Source organism: Antrostomus carolinensis, unplaced genomic scaffold (assembly GCF_000700745.2).
Source record: "Antrostomus carolinensis isolate BGI_N321 unplaced genomic scaffold, ASM70074v2 scaffold3051, whole genome shotgun sequence".
In the NCBI taxonomy this organism is placed as follows: Eukaryota; Metazoa; Chordata; class Aves; order Caprimulgiformes; family Caprimulgidae; genus Antrostomus; species Antrostomus carolinensis.
The window spans coordinates 29,071-50,923 of record NW_010296134.1 but is presented as its reverse complement, the minus strand read 5'-3'; the positions used below and the strand labels follow the sequence as shown (position 1 = coordinate 50,923).

General features: G+C 36.6%; 1 protein-coding gene across 1 annotated transcript in view; it reads right to left on the bottom strand.

Annotated features, from left to right (window-relative positions):
* Nucleotides 1-1,680: 1,680 nt before the first annotated feature.
* The window catches only part of WASL (WASP like actin nucleation promoting factor), a 23,469-nt gene continuing 3,296 nt past the window's right edge, over nucleotides 1,681-21,853 (bottom strand). Inside the window, exons 4-10 of the mRNA XM_029087515.1 lie at nucleotides 18,404-18,427; nucleotides 13,343-13,511; nucleotides 11,522-11,564; nucleotides 10,968-11,121; nucleotides 7,212-7,729; nucleotides 5,735-5,843; nucleotides 1,681-4,369 (exon numbers count right to left, since the gene is read on the bottom strand). Coding sequence (XP_028943348.1) covers nucleotides 4,308-4,369; nucleotides 5,735-5,843; nucleotides 7,212-7,729; nucleotides 10,968-11,121; nucleotides 11,522-11,564; nucleotides 13,343-13,511; nucleotides 18,404-18,427 — 1,079 coding nt within the window. The 3' untranslated portion in view covers nucleotides 1,681-4,307. The remainder of the gene's footprint in view (nucleotides 4,370-5,734; nucleotides 5,844-7,211; nucleotides 7,730-10,967; nucleotides 11,122-11,521; nucleotides 11,565-13,342; nucleotides 13,512-18,403; nucleotides 18,428-21,853) is intronic.

Sequence of the window (21,853 nt, the reverse complement as noted above, 5' to 3'; positions counted from 1 at the left end):
CAGAAAAGACAATTAAGCTTCAGGGAAGGGAAAATCCACACACATGAAGTAATGGCTCACGAATTTCACTCCAAAGACTCCAAAAGCTCTTCAGAACACTAGCTAAAAGGCCTTTAAGTATGTTTGTCAGTACTAATAGATAACAAAACCACAATAAATGTAAAATATCAAGCTTCACCATTTCAGGTGTGTATTAAGCTGCTTATAGATGGGCAAGTCTTGCAGGTATTACCCAAAAATGTTACAGAAAATTTTGAGTAGCTGATAAATTACTATTTTAGCTCATTTTAGCAGGTTACTCTGCAAATGCTGTAAAATTCATCATGAAATAAAATTTGTCAGATACCAACTCATTTATATTTTGATGTTGATGCAATGATTCTACTTTTCAACAAGTATCTACATCAATTTCAAATCAGTGATTTCAAACAACTAACGGTTTATTCATTTCAAGCACAAAATAACAGACATGCCATAGCAGTTTGGTGATTTAAAAAAAAAAAAAAGTCTCCTCCATAACTGTATAAACATCCTCAACTGTTCAAAGTCTACCTTAGAGAGAAGTGTCAGGCTGGTGTCATCGAGAAGCAAGTTTATACATGGACATTAGACCTCCACAGCTCACACTCTAGTTCATACTACCCTATCTTTTCCTTCTCCTCACTCACAAGAAAACTCCAGGCAGTAAACAAATACATAGCAACAGGAGCCCTTCCTGCAGTGCTAGAGGATAACACTGCTCCTTTGAGAGACAGAGATTTAGTATCTTCTAAGCTTCCCTAAACCATTTCACTTTTCTATAAATAAAGCTGCTTATCACTGTACTTAAGCTTCAGGAACTTTAATTAGACCAGGAATTCCTCTAATGATTAGATAAAGGCTGTTGCAATGAATTGGTAGCAGTCTTAAACATAAACAAAAGGATCCCTCCTCCTTTTTCCTCTTTACATTCGTTTCACTTGGGAAAGTAACCACTGTCAAATAAAAAAATTAAAAAGAAAAAAAAAAGAAAGAAAAGCCTCCTTTCAAAAGTAGGTTTTGAGTTTCTGTTTACTAAGTGGAGAGGAAATCATTATATACCTCAGCACACCCTGGAAGTAACAGTTCCAAATTTGCCTTGCATTTAAGGCCTAAAAATCAGAGAAGTACTAAACTTCAAAAGAATGTGTACACCAGATCAAAATTTAAAATGCTGGACCCGTCAGCTGCTTTAGAGGAGGAAAGCAGACTTCTGAAGCATCCTGAGCTCAAACATTACAATATGCAAGCCAGATTTACACCTGTAAAAACCTCGTTAAGTTACAGCATTCATTAACAAGAGTTAACTATTTAGTACTCATTGGAGAGTGTTTATTAATAAAGCCATGTTTGTTTGACCTTGAAATGTTGCTGGATTATTGCACTTGCCTGCAGCAGTAGCTGTTTCCAGAGAAGCTGCTGAGCAGCTACGAGACCTGCCAGGAGGACAGGGTGTCACATTCTTACTCATTGTGTTTATTCACTAGCACAATCCAACTTTCCAGAGACATGAAAACTACTGCAATTTGACAGCGGCTATTTACTGCTCTGTGAACTTGGCTAGGTGACCAAAGTTACTTTTGAAGTGTGTACTCAATATGTAGATCTATTTTAAAAGCTGTGCCACAATTAGCACTTAAAAACCACACAGTTTTACACTAGTTGGGTCAAATTAATTTTATTATGCTCCATGATGAATTGCCACCAGTGCAACATCCTATTCACTGTACATTTCAAAAATTCACATACTAAAAATTTCAGTCCGATAAATGGAAAACTGAATGATTGAGAAGTTGTTACGGATTTCATACGTACAAGTGGCTAGCTGATATTGTCTATGCACATAGAGTGTTGAGATACAAAAGCCTCATGCTAGTTTGTTTAATTGCTAAGGCTATCTGGACAGTTATTTAACCAGAATATATAAGAGAGGCCTTCATTACAATGTTTAGCAACAATGCACCAGTATGATGAAATGCTATTTTCTGCTCATAGTGCAAGTGGCGGAGTGCTGGAAGCATGCAGTTATGACTAACTTAACTGCCACTGCGGTGCGGTCTTTATGCCTGAAATTTACCATGTACAAACACTACTTTAAAGTAAATATTAAGCTGGACACCACAGAATGGGAGTGTACTTTTTGCATGAAGAAAAGGAAATAGAAAATCCAAAAGCTTTCTTTGGCCAGTATCTACAAATCAAAGTTTTATTCAATAAGGTAACTTCAGAGCTCCTGAAACCTGGAATAGAAGTTTGATTAATGAACTGTGATGCTTAATTATTTACTGTATTACAGAAATTCCAATTCTGGGAACATAACAGCTAAACATATCTAGCAAGTAGCATGTTAGGAAAACCTCTAGGCCTCATCTGCTTAATATTGAAATACCCTATATGCAATAAAAAATAAGGGAGCAGTGCCAGAAGTTATATGAAAGCCATACAAGTATTTTCCTTATACACAAGTTCTTAACTCCACTGCCATTAGCTATCCCAGGCTGCACTTGCACTTGATCCAATGCTCAAGCCATTACAGCAGCAAAGCTAGTAAGAAGTGTTTCTAGCAGCAGAGGGCAATGTGAAAGTTACCGCAAAAAAGTGAGACCACTTGGAATTTTTTTTCCTCAAGTTATGTGCTTAAATTACTCCTGGAAGGAAGTTAGCATCCTCTGAATAATTTAACTACAACCTTACCTCTCCCACTACTTTTCAGCAACTTTCCTTTCTTCTCATATGACTAAATTAATTTGCTAAAGACTAGGTTATAACTGGGTTAGAAATCCAAGCCGTATCATGCAGGTCCAGCCTGTCAAGATCAGGTCAACACTGGGTTTCAGTCAATACAATTCTGATAACTTAAATTTAGTTTGATAGCTTGACTACAGTCAGAGACCCAGGACACTATGCATTAACTACGCTTCAGATATGACTGACTTACCTAAACATTCTGTGTCAGATAACGTGGTTTTTAAAAAGATTTTCTACCTGAAAATTACAGTAAGTACAGTAATTAATGCTGCAGATATTAAATACCCAAGTAGCATAGATTAGTATTTTGCAATAGGCAGATATGCCAATGTTTACTGAACTACAAAGTACAACTTATATAAACATGAAAGCTGTGAAATGAGAATCCCATTTTCCGTACACTTATTCAAATACTATTCTTGTGAATCGGGTTCTTGATCTTCATCACAACCCTTGGTCTTAAAGCCAACATATGAAGACAGAATATTGTCATAAAGTTCAGTACTTATTCAAAGTGTATATTTGGAGTCGATGGCTTTCCAACTTTACGGATGTAGGATTGGTGCTTCAGCATTTGTTGTGTACCATAACGCAAAGACTGCAAAGTAATACCACTTATGTTTACTTTATTAGTACACCAATGTCCTACAAATTTTTAAAAGTAATTAAACATTATTGAAGCAAGCATTAAACGCAGCCCTTCAGCCTGAAAACCACATAAAATTGATTTTAAAAATAAATCAAACTGTAGCAATTGCCAGCCTCCAGCATAGCCCCCAGAAATTTACACTTCTTCATTCTGAAAGTAAGAGCTAGGGAGGAAAAAAAAAAAAAAAAAGCAATGTAAAGTCACCCTGTTTAACTCCAGATAGAGAATTCCCTAATTGAAAGATTTAATTACTACTGCTGTTCAATAGCAGTCAGTATTGCTACAGTTAGGGCAAGGTAATCTTCACAACTAGCTGTGCATTTCTGTAGTGATTTTGTTTTATGTAAAGCATACTGCTAAGACTTGAACTGCAACGTTGTGATGTATTTGAAACCATGCAATAGTATAAACCAGCCTCAACATTAATGTAGCATTGCATTTGAAATGAAGGGGCTAAATAAACTAAGAGCTGCATCACTTAAAGAACATAGTGCTATACTAGGTTTTAATAAGAAAATTTAGATACAGAAAAAGTAGGGTATGAAAATAGTGTTTTCCTTCTTGCATTATAACTAAATTACATTAAGGTTTTTGTCAGTCTCACATATTACATTTAAACTCCCTTATTGATGGAATGGAAAGTATTCACATGTACATGATCATCCAGGTGTAAACTTGCACACATTAACAGGGAGTAGCTTTGTAGAGGATTATGACAAACCTTTACAGATTAAATGAGGTATTGCACAGATTAATAAAAAAGCAAAAGGCAACAAAAATATACAGCAAATTGGTAGAACATTTACATGATAATTTTACAGAATCCATAGACAGAAAGTAGTGTTTAGTATATCATTCACCTTAAAAAATATATATATATAATAATATATGATCAATCATCCCATTCATCATCATCCTCAAAGTCTTCTTCATCATCTTCATCCTCATCTTCATCTGCAAGACAAAAAAAAGCAAGTCACTTGCATGCACCAAATTAACATGACAAAAGCATTATTGATTTGTCCCACAACTTTCTGAAAACAGAACAATCAGTTCAAGGGGGTCAGGACAATACATTTGGTAATACTCCATTTTAGGATTGCTAGACATGACATTCAGTTCAGATATATATACACTGGCTGAAAGTTAAATCTAATTTGTTTCCTTTCCTTTCTCACTCCTTTCCCCAGGCAGGAAAAATGTATCTTTTTTTCTGCTGTGACAGAAAGAATCAGAAGTTCTAATTTAACACTTACTACTATTATTCTTTCTTAGAGAATGTGAGACTGGACAGCTTGTTCCAGATTGGGTTTTAAACTTCAAGGACAGATTAATTTCTGAAACATAAGAACTGCTTTCCCAGGTTTACTACATAATGGGATTTCTGTTTACTGTACAAGCAGATAAAAAAAAAAAAGGTTGTAAGCTAAAGTCTATTGTGATTACTAGAATATTCTAAGCTGTGTGATGTTGAAGTTGACGTGCATTAATGCTTGTTGTTAACTTTATTCAGCCTTCCACTATTTTCTATGTATCATAATTTGAAAATTGTAGCCTGTTGAAATTAAACTACTTATTTGTTAAGCAAGAGCATTTCCTTCCCTAGGAAAATGTATTTAGCACCCTTGTAGTATTTAACTTATGTAAAGTACCAAGATTGGAGATTACTACACATGGCAGCAAATCAACAAACTTTACTGCACTTAGTCAAACGGTCTGCAGACAGTGAGTGCAGTTTTGGTATCAAGCCAAACTCTGGAAGAGAAATACATCAAAGTCTCAAACAGAAGAGATATAACCAAATAGCTGCACTGCACCTACTGAACTGCACTGATTACAAGCTGCTATTTGATAAATGCAAATCCTCTTGCAGCCTTATTTCTTCCAAGCACTGACGTGTGGAAAAGTTGATTAAGTATTAGTATGGGACTAGTCAAATAAAAGTTAGTTATCTGATTATTATCCAGCAGGTGGCATCCAAAGCACACTGGAAGCCACAGTTTTAACAGCACGACTCCGCAAGAGCTTTGGCTTCTAGAAACAGTAAGTGTTAAAAACCTTCCTTCCAAAATATTTTGAGAACTTATTTCATCAGACTCCTAGTGGATAAAAATAAGTCTGTTGTAAAAAATAAAATAAAATAAAAAAATCTTTATAAGGAAATTAACCTTGAAGTACAAAGTAATCATTCAACCCATTGCTAGGGGTCAGCCTAGAGTATCCTGTATTGGACTATATGCTGAAATCCATGCTTTTTTTTTTCAACAATATTTTAAATGTTAACACTTGAAAACCTGACAAGGTTCCATCAAGGCTCACCTGAGGAATGAATGGCTTTGCTCCTTTTCTGCATAACTTCCATCAAAGCACCTACAATTCCTGATGTGGGTGCAGGTGTAGGTGGTGCACTCTCCTGGCCATCAGATACCTTGGAAAAAAGGATACATTAGAAAGATGCAATTAGCAAAACAGAACGTGTGTATTTCTTTATAAACTTCCTTAGAAGATTAATGAGTTTATTTTCAGGCAGAAGAAAGAGTGAAACTGCAGTTTGTTTCTTTAGCTCAAGCTCAGAATAAGTTTTTATTTATAAAAAAGTCAACCTTTTCTCTTTGGCCATGTAACACAACTGTGGTTAGTCCATACTCAAGATTAAGTATTTCAGCTCCGACTATCATGAGGTGAGCGCTCAGCTAAAGGAAAGCTTAATATGGCTGTACAGGCATGACTTGTGTGGCTGCATAATCATCATTTATTTGATCCTTGGTATATACCAGAAAATATTTTTTCTTGCTTGAGTTTGTTAACAAGGTTTGCTTTGGGTCAATAATCCCTTCTGAAAGTAATAGCATAGCTATAATGGCAAATAAATATTAACATGCCCTCACACTTTTTCCATCAGAAGCCTCCAGTGCAAAAGAGTGTCGCAAAAAGAAAAAGGGAAAAAAAAAAAAAAAAAAAGCAGAAATGAGACTAGATGAGCGTTTGCAAGAGTAAAAATGAAGTTGACAAAAAAATAGGTGAATGTGTATTAGCACAGCTATCATCTCAGCACCTAAATCAAATGTGTAAAGAACGCAAGGAAGGATGGCGAGAGATGACAGATGGAGACAAAAATGGTTTAGAAGTGAATCACCTTCTAGGTATAACACCCTCTGGATGTCAGTCGTCAGGCTCTTTGTCCAACTTATAATTGTGAATATATTTTATGATATTCAGTTACAACAAGAAGAAGTAATAGTAATAGCCCAAGCTGCAGCAGAACAGCAGAGGGACCCCTCACAGGTGGCACTTCTCCAGACACAGGCAGCCCTCCTTTCAAGCCGCAACATTTGCGGAGCACAGATCCATTTTAAGATGTAAAAATAAAATAATAAAAAAGTAAATCTAGCATTTGCCTTCCACTGCCATTACTGCTGAACTCATCCCCTGCAGTTCTTTAGATGATTTTACTGACGTATTCAGGAGATCAGCAATCTTTCATGCTCTTGCAAAAGTCCTTTACAGCCAAAATACTGTGGTACCATTGTAGGATTTATGCTTAAAGCTTTTCAGTAAAAGTGAGAAAGCAGTTGGAAACAAGGATAATTTCATGCACCAATACTCATCTACAGCAAATAATATGATCAAATGCATATTCTAAGCATTTTCTCAGTACTACCATTTAAAGTATCACTTAAAAACAAAAAAGTTATGATCCAGCCCAAAACAGAGCCTCAAGTTACTGCTGATACTGCAATACTGCAGCCATTTGCAAGTCCCAAGGGGACACAGATGAGAAACGGCTTTTACTCACAGATTTCAGCTGTATACCCTGTCGTATCTGGTCTAAGAGTGCATCTCTTCCTGAGCAGGACACTGGTCGACTGTTCTGTTCTACTTTCTTTAACTGAGCTCCTTCTCTGATTTGATCCAAGAGTGCTGCTTTGTTTCCTGCAGGAACTGGAAGCTGGTGATCAACCTCTGAAGGAAGGCCTGGAGGTGGAGGAGGACCAGGAGGGGGTGGAGGAGGAGGTGGTGGTGGAGGAACAGATGACCCACTCGCTGGTGGTGGCGGTGGCGGAGGGGGGCCGGATGGTGCAGATGAATGCACTGGTGGTGGTGGAGGATACATCCTGTTTGGAGGAGGTGGGGGCACTGTGGTACCAGGTCTAGATGGAGGTGGGGGTGGAGGTGCTGCTGTAGGAGCTCTTGAAGGAGGTGGAGGTGGTGCCCCCCGGCCCCTAGCAGGGGGAGGAGGAGGACCGGAGCTATGGGGAGGTGGTGGTGGAGGTGGAGGGGGTCCTCCTCTGCACGGTGGTGGTGGAGGTGGAGCTGAAACAAAACAAAACAAACCAATTTATGATTACATGCTACTCAATACCTGTAAGTTTTTCAGAGACTAGCAGAAAGAGAAAAAAGGCTTTGCCTTGCATTTTGCAAGGATCTCTGTGCCTGTGTAAAATGCACCAATTCTGGATTAAGTTGAACACAGCTGAATAGAAGCTATGCTTATATGAATGCAAACCAAGCTGAACATAGCCCCAATGTCTGTCATGTATTTTGGAAAAGAAACAACACTGTAGGAGGCATGTGCAATGCATAAAAAGACTAATTAAAGTCACAAAACAAGCTTGGTCATTGATTTTAGTTTGGTCCTATGGTAGTAATTTTCTTCATAATCCAAGTATATCAAATTAGTGCAATTTCTCATGACAAAATGTGGAAAAAATTCAAAAGAATCCTTTAAAATTTTGTTGAGCTAGGACAGTAGGCAAGAGAAAGAGGTTTTAGAAAATACACTTAAAGTGAAACACACAATTTTCACTTTAAAATCTATCCATTATTTTATTAACGAATTACAGAGGCAAATATTTTTTGAAGCGTCATCTTCTAGTAACTAAAACCTACTAATTCATTAAGGTGCAGCTTAAACTGACTCTTAGTCCCTTTCACTGAATATTAGTTCCAACAATATCTTTATGGAAGGGATGGTAGAAAGAGCCCCAACACACAGGATCATTTCTATACAAAGTGGCCTTGAAATGTACTTGCTCTGCTAATTGCATTTCAAGTACCACTGTTTCATTTACTCTTCCATGAAGCATCAAATGGCTTATGGTACTTTAAGTTGTGTGGTTGTTGCATGTAACTACTTCATGATCCAGGTGCCATCATACAATAAGAAGATTCACATTTGATTTCATATGCTTTGATAACAAAAAGGGTTATTACACTCAAGAAGATTACCTCTTCTATTTTCTCCTTCCTGTTACATGCTGAAGAAAGTAGGCTGTCTGCCCAGGGACAGAGAGGAGACATCCCTATAAAAGGGATTTGGGGGAAGCAGGGGACTACTGCCTCAGTGCCTCCTTCCATGCTCATCTTAGAGAAACATACCCCTCCTAAAATTACGTGTTATGTTCTTAAGCTCCACAAACTCCTCTTATTTTTTTCTATCCCTTCAAAAGAATAACATGGGGAGATTTTCCTCTCAAACTTCATATACTCTGCAAGAGACATACTGCCAACATACTTGTTTTAAAAAAAAAATAAAAAAAATCCCACCACTTTTTGGCTGACATGACCGTAGTTTCCTTTTTGGCCAGTGGAGGCCAGTATTTTCAAACATAACTTACTTAGCAAACACTACAGACAGTTTTTCTGTATTACTGAAAAAAATATGTAACATGGTCATGCTCCAGAGTCTGTAATATATGTAGGTTCTGAACACAAGGTTTAAAACCTTTCCCCACAGGAAAACTTATTTGCATTGTATCTAGAGAGATATGCCACATCCAACCTGTGGAAATAAGAGTTCAGGAGTCTTTAATAAGGCTTGTCTGCACTCAGCTGGAGTGAAATGAGGGAGGAGCATCAAGGAGGGAGTACCACTACCTCATCCTCTCCCCATTCCCCCTCAAACAGATGGCACAAGCAAAGCAAGAAAATAATCTAGTTTATTATAAATGCACATTAATCTGAACACAGCAATTAACAAAAAAGAGTATGTGAAATCTTCTATCGATGGTATTGTCACAAAAAACCTAACCAACAGTACCAAAACTAGGGAAAAGGCAGAAGAAAACAAGAATCTAACTTGAATCTGAGCAGAGCAACATGTCTGCAGCTCTCGAGTGAGGATCCTGGCAGGTTGAATACATAAGCACAGAAATTCTTGCAATAAAACACAGAAAAATGTGTTTCAGTTGAGAAAGAACACTTCAAACAGCAGTCAAGCCTGCACATCAAATAACATAATTGTGGATAAACCCACTGAAATACTGGAATATTTTATCTACCTCTATCAAAAAGCACAGAGATAGACTATTATCATGCATGTTAAAGGTGAGGCAGCTTTTCTTTCAATTGTATACATGCAAGTGGCTGTAACTTGAAGTTAACACATATGTAATAGAAAAATATGCATTTTTAAAGTATATTAAGCTAGTCACAAGACTCCAAGGCAAGTCTTCTCAATCTAATTTTATGGTCAGCAGTTTGGGATCGACAACTCTGTAAACATTTAATCAGAGTTAAGATTATACAAAAAATTCACGGATTTCTTACTGAGAAAAAAAAAAATGTAACTGAAATTTTCCTTGCAATTTAACTGAGAAGTTTGACTCTAATTTTTAATATTGCAGTCAAACAGATATGGACTAAGGTTTCTCATTTATTAAAGAAATCACACAGCAGCATGAATACTTTGAAGCATATGCTTAGATGCCAGCTCAAATACATACCACTCCACCGTGGGGGACCTAAGGAATAAATGTAACAAGTCACTGTACCCTGAATCTGTATCTCTTCAGTCACTCGAACAATTTATTCACAGGTTTCAAATTGCTATAATTTAAATGGCATTTATATCCTTTTTCTCTTGAGAAGTGTTCTAGGCAAATTTTCGAAAGTCTGACATTGGCAGTATAATTTTCAGACTTATTTGCTATGTTCCACTAGATAATGCATTAGCTGAGATCACATTTAAACGTTAGGCAGGAAATGGCTTATTTGAGAATTTTCTTGCAGCAGAAGCCTGCTCAAAACTAGTATTTCTTACTTTAAATTAGAAAAAAAATTTCGTTCTTTTTAAAATATTCATATAAAATTTGCAGGCCTCTGGCTGTTGCAAGGTCAGTGCTGTCAAGGTAAATGGGCACCACACATAACACCTGTCAGACATGTGCTACTACTGTAACTGACAACAGCAATATTGCTTTTAAGATTTTAATGTATTTATGATTGAGATTATAAAAATAAATATGCGACACAGTCTGAAAAATCTATATGGAATATACTGCATAGCTTTACAGTTAGACTAAGCATTACTGGAAATTACTTGATGGACATAGATAAGATCCTTATTCGTTAGGGAACTCTCATGGGTTATCTAGGAACATGGTTACATAGCGTATGGTATACAGAAACGTTATGGAATCCAATTCAACTGTGGTGACATGAAGTCCAGAGAAGAGAATCAAAAATTGCTCAACATTCAACAGCTTCTACTCTAATACTTAAGACAAAAAATGCCCTCCTAATTTTTACATGGAAATAAAAAGAATCCCACCTTGTCTGCGCAGTTCATTTTTAACAGCTTCCACACCTCCTGTTTTTTCAATGAAATCATATATGACCTTTGAAGTTTCTTTGTCTTTCAGTTGAGCCTCTGAAATTCCACACAGATCAAACAGGTTTTTCAGTTCTGGGTCTAAGTTGTTCACCTGCAAGTCAGATACATTAGTTTTAAGTAGCTTGAACTAGATGAATTTTTAAAAATATCATTTGTATTGGGGAAAAAAAGCCCACAAACCATGTAGTTAAAGAGGACAGCAAAGCCAACGACATGTCTCTGGGTTGACTTTTCAGTCAGAAAGGACTATTTTAGGACAGGTAAGTACCTTGCACAAAGCTGCAGTTTTGCATGCTTTTCCCTCAATCCCAAATCTCTCCTATTACCTTCTACTCCAACATCTCTCTCTGTTTGAATCATGTTACAAAAATCACAATTTATAACTATTTTGATGTACAGTTAAGTTTAATGCCAATCTTTAAGACTTACATTAAAAAGCCTCTAAAGCTTTTAATTGTTCAGTGTCTTGAATAACTTATTAAATTACTTACATCAAAACCTGTGTTTGGATCCCAACCAACATGTCCAATGTGTCTAAAAAAGCAGAAAAGTCCATTAAATCAGCATAGAAAGGACCCTGTTAACTAAAATAACAGGACACCAAGATAACTAGAGATTACTACCAGCTTCTACCTCCAGGCTTATAAGACACTAAGCAATTCCTACTTCTCAGTGTACCACTTGAGAACTGAATAGTAAAACTTCCTTTACTCTAACTTTTTGTTTTGTGTCAAAAAGACCAAGTAGAGAAGTCATTTTCCCCCCTTAGGTTATAGTCTGTAGCAAAATACATGAAGGCTCCATGCCGCCCTGTGATGGATATGGATGGTGATGGAAGAGCTGCAAGGGAAGAGTTTGGCCTTTATATAGTAACCCAACTTCAAGCTACTGCCAAAGTCTTCAGTGTCATGCAGCTGGAAACCTCCTCCTCCCTACTATCGCTGTTTGTTCTCCCATCACCCTTCTCCCATTCACTTCCTTTTTTCAAAGAAGAAAATTCAGGAATGTTTTCAGTTGCCATCTTCCTAGGCTTCTAGTAGCCATTTCACATGGCTACTAAAGTTTTATTTTATGTGATGCTACAGCCAGCTAAAAAAGCAGAAGAGTTTGTGCTCCTCCAAGCTATTTAACGTAACCGCTGTTGGCTACAGAAGACAAAATCATAACGTTACCAGAACTCCATATTTTGTCTTTCTTTTTGCCAATGGCCAGTTCTAGAAACTGAACACAGTCTTTAGGAAGTTAAACTCAGAGTTTGAAAATGCCAGTGAGCTGTTAGTAGCCAACATAGCTTAGGTTAAGTCTGTCAAATTACAAGGACTGTTTTGCTGTAGTGCATAGCACAACAGACTTTGTATTCTTGCTTGGGTTTGTTAGTACCACCAACAGCACACGTTTTCTTAATAAGAATGCTGAAGCTCAATGAGTTTTGGTCTTGGTATAACTATGATTAGTTAACTACTCAGTTTGAGGGGCAAGAAGAAAAATAAAAGATCTGGTTTAAAATTACATTATGCTAAAGAAAAGGCAAAAAGAGAAAGCCCTCTGTTTTGCCTAAATATTGAAATGTCTTTCACTACCAAAATATGGGAATATTTATTGCTTACAGAATTCTGAACATTAAGCTACAGGTTTCTTCACATAAATTAGACATGCATTTCCCAATACATAGTCTCATACTTGATTGTATTTGCTGGTAAATTTCTGTCAATTTACATATGCCAGTTGATCAATCTTACTCACCTATTTCTGTACATCTGTGCAACTCAGGATGCTCTTTTAAGAGGCTGTGAGCATATGATTCAGAGCTTAGTGTACTTAATTGATATCAGAGTTTAAATGGAGTAGTGTTAGCAGTATTTATCATTTATGTTTCATCCCTCAGAGTAAAATAAGTTACTTGTACACATTGACAGTAACACCGAGGTCTTTTCAATGAAAATGCATACTTACCAGGTAACTGTAACTCTTATGTTATACAGCAATAAGTTATATTACAGTTAAGTAGAGTTCGATTATTTTTTGCTCAGAACATTGAAAGTCCACATCTGTCTAACAGAAGGCATTTTAAAATTTTATTTGCTGATAGCACCATTGATCTGGCATAAACAGTGATAGTGCTGGGTTTCACCAGTATCACCGCTCAAGTTATATACAAGTTATCCTACTGGCATATTTGCCTAACAATACCAAACACCAATTCCCATATGTTTGTACAAGACCAGCAATTAAAGTATTTAAATATGAGTGCACCACGATGACTCCTTCAATAAGACATCTTTATGCAGCAAAATTGTCAAAAAAGTCCTTACTGGAAATTAGATGGCGTTCCAATATCTGCCTTTGTCAATCTTCTCTTTTTAGTTTTTCCTTTCTTCTTCTCTTTGGTATATGAAATATTGTTGACTTGTGGAGTATAAAATCTGTTAGTTGTAATTTCTGGGTTTTTGATATCAACAGTTGCCATTGGTAGATTAGGGCCTGTGAAGATAAAGCACAGGATTTTTACTACTGTGTTTCAACAAAGCCATACATATATTTATTTACTTAGGTATTAGCGGTAAAATGCTTGTACTTCAGCCATAGGTCTACATGGCGCATGCAACTGACTGGGTTCTGGAGGTCAGACACATGGACTAAGTTATTTGCTGAAGAAAATAAAAGCGTTGCTACGCCAGAGCAATGGCAGAAATTTTTTCTAAACTACAATTTGTTTTTTTGCAAATTTGGCAAAGAATGCAATTTAAACTAAAGAGTTTTCATGCGCACAGAAGACGTGGAATGAGACACAATAAGGTATAGCATAGCTACAGTCCTACACCAGATCAAATGAGTGAGTGCCATGAACAGTCACACCCAGCACGCCATTACCTTGGCAGCACAGTAAACTGACCATAAAGGAGGGGAAATCTTAGCTAAGTAAGTCCCAAGTGGGAATGCTTTCTGCCATCACACACAGAACCCAAATACCACAGCAACTCCAGAAGTCTACTCTGGATACACTATTGTCTTCAAACACAGGATAGCATCTATGAAACTATTCAGAATTTCTTATGTCTTACTCTTTAACAGGTTTGCAAAATAACTGAAGTCCCAGATAAGAAACACAGCTTGAAGAATAGTCACAGTAGAAATAGCACCAGAAATAAAAATTAAACACTCAAGTTATTAATTATGTTCTCAAACCTTGTTCTTCATTATAAACAATTCTGAATTATTACTCTAGTTATTTAAAATGTATTTAAATTATGCTCCTGCCATTTTTAGCATTTCAGTATGATGTTACTTGGGTAATACTAGCAAATAAACATACCTAGCATGTTTTCCACTCTTTATTTTTTTAACTTTGACAGAATGTAACTCTTATCATAAGCAAATGACAGTAGTATTTAAATACTAAGATGCAATTTATGCATTTTTATACACATATATATGTATATATACACATACACATGTTTTTAAAGAAACCTGAAGAAAGGGTAAGTAATTTCAGTTTCAGAAGGATGAGATTAAACAGTCAATTTAAGACTAGTTTGTCCAGAAATAAATTGAAAACATCCTCTATTTCCTTGTGAGTTACTAACCTATTGTTAATAAATCGATTAAAATAAGACTCATATGTCCAGTCTTACTGGGCAGATGATAAAAATGTCTAATTAGACTTTGATAAATCTGAACCTTATTTTGACACTATTTTTTCATAACTGCATTTTGTATGGATAATTCAAAGTTCTCCTAAGCATTCTGAAAGGACCAACAAGCCCCAGGTTTCACAGACCAAAGTCTGAATCAGAAAGGCAAAGCAGACAATACAGTGGATAACAGAGCTGACATCTGGAGTTTAACACCTCAGTGGGAAGCGCCTAGTGCTGGCCAGAACAAGAAACAAGATAGAAACATGACACTGGGCTAGACAAAACTCATCTAAAAACATACCACAACTCCTACATTCTTAAAGGAGTCTTAAAAGACAAGATTTAAAACTGCATTGAAACTGCAGAAAGAAGCATTTCTGAAGTGTCTTCTGCTAAGCAAAAATGCTTTGATCTAGAAATGCTATGACCTAGACAACTGTACTTTTAGAATACCAAAGCACAAAAGGACCACATACAACTATGCAAAACAATCACATTGTTAAAGTTCCACTTAAGGTTAGCATTAAATTCACTAATCATCAAATATTATCGATCTAAAACTTAACAAGTAGAGTTAAGTAAAATCTTCATGATGAGTTTAAAATTACAGTCTTAATTTCATTAGATACAAACCCAAAAACACTGTAAGAGTTCATTTTCCCTTTAATCCCCTAATATATTTTTTCTATTATATTCTATTTTCATATATTATATTGATTATAGTAGTTTTAACAGCTGTACTGATGTTCAAAAGGAAACAGGTACTTTTGCAATGCTAGGAAGTTTGTGATATTCTTCTCACAATTCCTAACAGTTTTTGCATGTAAAATCCTACACTAACCATATATGGTTTTAACCATGTAAAGCAGCAGCCATTTGCAAACTGTTTTATTCATCTGAGCTCAAACTAAGAGTTGATAGCCTGATTCTTTGATACTAATAACATTCACACAAGAGATCACAGTAAACTCTTAAACATGAAAACTTTTCTTACCGTTGAGTTTAGACCTCAGATGTCCACGAGGGATAAAATAACCTTGGAAAGAACTGTACTCTTCTAGAACTGCCATGTTTAAATCCAGTAAAATTTTTCCCATCATAAGACACGCACCTTCCCCATCAGGTGCAGATAGCTCAATAAAAGAAGATGAGAGAGGCATGTAGAGCTCCTCATTAGGAAGTACCTGGCAGTACAGTGGCCTTAAACATCCACTGTTATCAATATTTGTGACACCTTCAGAAGGGGCTCCAGAAAATGTAGTACAGAACATTTTGAAATGTTAATTTTGTGAAATATTCTGTATTTTATTTAGAACCTCTCTATGCATCTGTCCCAGACTACAGACAGCCCTAAAATAAATGCAAACTGTTCTGGTTAACAGCTGAAACAAAATTCTGCCACATGGCTCTTAAAGATTCCCTCAAAACCTAATTCTCTGACAAATCCTTGTTTCATCCAGAACTTCACTAAGCGGTCAGTTCAACCACAATAACTCTTCTTTATTTGCATAAAGAGACCTAGCTATTATAAATGAGTAGAACATAAATCCCAGGAAATTACGGACTAATACATTTTACATAACCGTTAATGCCAACTTGATTTTAATCCTGCAATTCCACAAAAAAAAAAAAATCTTAAATCCATACCATTGAAAATATCATATTAAAAAGACAGAGTGCTTTTTCCATGCAGCTTCAACGTATGCAGAAAATCCAGACAAAGAAGCCCCTCTAAAACAAAACTCCCCACAGTATTTCAAGCATGGATCATGTGAGTACACAAATCCGACTGTTCTTGTTTTTCAATTTTAAAGGTAATTATGCATTGATACCCAGGACAAAAAAACCCCAACAAACCAAAACCCAGATGTTCCCCTCCCCCCAATAGAATTTCACTGCACAGAGAGTAAAACAAAAACCAGATGATATTACAACAGTTTTTTCTCCAGTTACAAGCTGCCAGCATGTATCTGCTCTAGCCTGAATTCCAAACACTGAATGCAGAGGCTATAACCCATGCCCTAAGCATGTCTCAGCCGTGATTGCAGAAGGCATGAACACACCTATTCTGCCAGCAGAGAAGCCAGGTGTTACAGAATTTGACAGAATCAGAAAAGGACGATAAACAGGCCGGGAAAGACTACATGGACTCCCAGTTCAACAGTTTACTAAAAAAGCAGAGATGCTTAGAGCTTTGACTAGTGATTATAAGCCTGAAAGATTAGGCATAAACCACAGAATATTCAAGACAAAGGCATAGGATCAGTGAATGTACGTTTAGTATGCAATATCTTTTTCAGAAAAAGGTTGTTGCCTGAGGTCTTACAGCATGAATTATGAGAGTATTTGATGCACAAAAGTTTTTGCAGATTTAGTTTTCTTAGATCTTATTCCAATCACAGATAGAAAACTAGACAAACAAATTGTGTTACTCTTGGTAACATTTACAGTAGAGAGAAAGGCTAAACTTTTTGTGGTAGGTGGCACTACACAGTCACCACTGCTGTTTTAATTCCCACCTGCTCTGCCGACATTGCTATCAGGGAGGCACTGTTTGGGTAAGCAGAACCACATGTCGCTCAAGAGGCAGAACAGTTAAAACCTCCAGAAAGCTCAGAAAAGCTGGTAAGACGATCATGAATGGTATTACTATGATTGTTTCAAAACTAAACAACCCAGTCCCAGCTGAAGGAATCTATGCCAAAAAATGCCTGGTCTAAACTGATGATTGCCTGAACTTCCTCAAAACAATGTTTATGAAGCAAGAGTAATTTTCTGAGAAGTATTCCACATGAGGGAGGTTTTATTTGGGTTAAAAAAAAAAAAAGTATCAGTAATTCCCATAATTCAGGATTAGTTAAGGATTACCTATTTTGGTGACCTACCGAGATGCCTGGATGTCTTAGTACAAATTTAAGACTACATCCTTAGGCCATAAGGGGACCTCAGATGATCAGTTAACTCTACCCTTGCTCAAGCAGCAAACTAACAGCTACAGTGATATGACCTATGATCTATATCACCAACACAAATATCACAGGAGAAATCACTTTTCAACTTCAGTGTGAATTCAGAACTACAAAGACTCCAAACCTGATGTTCATTTGAGTGCATTTTTCACTCAATTTTAGAACAGATGGTAAAAAAAAAAAATTGTATCAAATTGATACATAGTTTTTACTCCTTCCAGCAATTTAATGAGAGCGTCTCCTGAGGAACCTGTAACTTCATGCCAGTGAGATGTATTCCTGAGAGGTAAATAGATTCAAATAAAGTTTCATGTAAAAAAAAAGTTTAATATCAACAAGTGTATATGACCAAAAGTCCATGTTACATGGTAAGCCAGATACACTGAAACTGAAATTTAATGGAAGTTTTATGATACCTGACATAATTTTGCCTGCCTCCAAATATGCATATTCTGAAGACCAAGCAGCAAATGCAAGGTACCAAAGTTTTCTTTTGAGTTTAAGCTGAAGGCCCTCTGTCCTATTTGCAACAAAACATGCTTCTCCAAAAGCATTCTTTACAAATGCCGGTCAAGCTACCAATCTTTCAGACTACAACTAAAAAAAATATCAAAGAACAGAAACAAAACATACTGACCTCCAGAATAAGAGTTTACTGCTTTTGCCATCACATGACTATCCTGAACAAGTCCAAAATAAAGCTATACACAACCAGTAAATGACAGCAGCAGGAAAAAATAAAATGCAGTGATTTATGTAAAAAGCTTACCATTTGGTGGGTCTCGTCTTTTTTCTGTAGAAAAAGAAAAAGAGCTATTTATTCATAGGTATCACAGGAAAAAATAACTCTATATTTTAATTTCTAGTGAAGCTCTCAATGTCCTCGAACTCAAACTTAAGAATCTATTAATATTCTAAAGTCTACTTGTGCAGTTGAAACAAAGCATTACAGAAAAATAAAAAGTAAATCTTACATAATAAGCACTGATTTCAAGTAAACCAAGTAGGAGCATAAGGAAATAGCTACTGAGTTGGTTTCAGACATTGTGACTCCAAAGTAAGGTGAAATATTCAAAAAGTAGCTGGTTTTAGTACAATCTATCAAAGCAAGATTTTTGAAGCGTTATGATTTCTGATTTCCACTGAATGAGACTGTTCCTTCTTTTTTATTTGAAATATAATTAGCACTTTTATACAGTACTGTTCTTCCACAGACCCTAAAATATATTATAATTATTTTTGGTTTTATGCAAAGAAAATAGGACACAGAAGGGCAAGACACTTCACCTGTGTTATCCAGTTACATACTCTCAGCCTATAATAGTAAATTCTGCTCTAAGTGAGATTTACCTCACTTACTATGAATTCCCATCCACCACAAATAACATTTATCTACCCTGAAACTGTCCTTCAGAACCCCCAGTACACAGTTACACTACTTGTGTACCTATACATACACTTTTAAGAATTTTGGATTTAGCAGTACCCATATGGGCAAGCACTTTATCATCTCACCACACCAAAAAACATGGCTCTATAAGGACGCCTGTACATCCCTCTCTTTCAGATCAGGAGAATGTGAAATCTAACATGGATTCCCCAAGAACTGTGTAATACGAATTTGTAACAGACATCACTTTTCAGCAAGTCCCAGAATAATTGCTAACTTTTTATATTTTTCCAGACACAACACCGTAAGGGGAAGGGAAAAGGTGCTTCCACAGATAGTGAGGCACCTTGTCCTAACAATATTTTAAAAAAATCTACAATCCTAAGTGTGTAAGGTAAGTCAGACTCGTATCAGTCAGATGATCTTCAGGTAGGAATAAAGAACCTGTTAAGGTAATGAAAAACCTTCAGAGGAAGATGGCTAAAACCCTTTGAGAATCAGCCTTCTAAAGACAGACGATTGCCTCTTAGCTCATGGCAGGTTATTATGAGGCACAAAGGTGGAGAACCTCTGCAAGGGTGCCTCAGCAGAAAGTATCAGGTCTGAGGGGACAGAGGGAGAGAAAAAAAGGCTTTCTGGCCAAATACTGTGCTTTCTCTTTGAGACTATTCAGGTTAAGAAACCACTCATGTTATGCTGCCAAAAAAACCCCAAAACCAAAACCCACCCCCAAAACCCCCCCCAAAAAACGAAACTCAACTTTTCAAACATGATTAAGAGTTTTATCCGACAACTCAAAGACAGCAAAGAAAGCACAGGACTGACTGGAAGTCATCTGGCACAGGATGGGAAGCTGGTAAAAGCAGGAGGTATTCATATGAAGCGTTAAGTGGCCTTGTGCCAAATAATGTGAATCCATTACAATTTTCATTAGAAGAAAGAGTTCAAGAGATAAGATGGTAGAAAACAAAGCAAGATATTTTGAACACTTCCCGTAATTTTTGATGGGTATACAGCAGATTAATTTGTGTCCCGAAGATGCTAGACATATTTTCTGTGGTTTCCACTGCTGACTAGACAATATGAACCCTGTCCTGAAGTGCAGATGACCTGACTGGAGAGTAGCAAATTTCTCCTTTTTTGAAGATGGAGCTGCCTACTTATCCAGAACAGATCAACTTCACCAGCTGCCTATGTCCAAAAACCATGGCTCCCTTCAGTAAGTATTCCTGGAAATAATAATGATCTCTGCTGAGACTTGAATCCAATGCAAGCTGAGCATTTCAGAGGTGTCCTTGTCTCCCAGGCAGCAAAAACAAAAGCTGTGAGCAAAGATGTAAAAAACCCCACGCACTCCATATTAAGTATCCATCTTGAAGCTTATGAAGTGTGTTAGGGAAAGGCACCAGGAGCTAAAACCTTGTGGAGCAAAAAGGCAGCTTCAGAGAGGGCTAACAAAGCTCCCACCCATGAGCTATAAGCAGTCCATAAAAATTAGTCAAGAAGCCTCCTACTTCAGAAAGGCAGGTAAGAACAAGGTTCTGTTCTACAAGTCTCTGCTGCCCTTTTATCGGTGAGTGCTCAGCATGTGGAGAGGATGCTTGTGTGTGTGTACACACATTAACATTTCTGAGCCAAGATAATAAAACTCACGGTATCTACATGCAAGAATACCCAAACTGAGAATGTTTGACACTGACAAGCACTAAGAGAAACGCTGTGTTCACCCTGTTAGGATACTTGGGATCAGTTTAAGAAGGAATTGAGAGATTATTTAACTAAGTCTACCTGAAAAATTAACTAAATATAGTAATTCTATTCTCTAATAGACAGTTTGTACATTTGCAAGCTTTTGCACATTCTCTATTTGGAGCCAAACCTTCACCTCTTTGGAACTCCAGATGCACTTCCTCAGGAGTTGTCTGTATAGTGGAGTGCACTTCATGTCGAGTGAAGAAGAGCAGAATACTGTACTGTTGCCTCTCCTCACAGCTGTTGGACAATATTTTGTGTACTAGTCTTGGCACCAAGGCATAGTTTTGTGAGCCAGAACTGCTGTTCTTGCTACCTTCCAACAACATAAACTCTCCTTAAGACTCCTGGAAAAGTATCCTAGCAAGCCCTGAATGGCATAACAGGCTGCTAAGTGATCACATGGAACAGTCATTTCAGCTGAAAGCATGTCAGGTGGTATTGCTATGAAATGAAACATATTTTGGAAGGCATGGGAGTAAAAATCCCATTAAACAGAAAAGCATCAAAACTACCAGACTATTACCTCTCTGCTTGCAAAGTTAATATGCATTAGAATACACACACACAATTTATATATACATTATAAATAATATACAACTTTTATATATGATTTATATTATATATAAATCTATGTACAAGTTAATAGATGTTTTATATAAGCATTCTACATATAAAAATAATTAACACCAACAGCAAAGCAGCTTTGATTTGGGCAAGTGCAAAGCCCGTTATTATATAAGCACAATTAGATACAGTTGCATCAATGACAAATACAGAACTCCATCTGGTGGCTTGACTAAGGTATTTCATGATTGCTTTCACTTCCTGTTTTGCAGATCTCAACAAGAAAAAAATCTCTGGAGTTTCTTGGTTTGTTTTTTGAATTTTTTAATTTGTCTTCAAACTGCATTTGGGAAGAGGGAATTGTTTGTTAAAGACAATGTATTGAGTAAGCTCATCCTACAACTGGAGTTTGAGCACACAAACCAAGATATTAACCCAAAGAGTAAACAAAAAAAACTTCCATGGTCTTGTGAAGAAAAACTCTAGATGGAAGGACAGAGGTGAACCTCT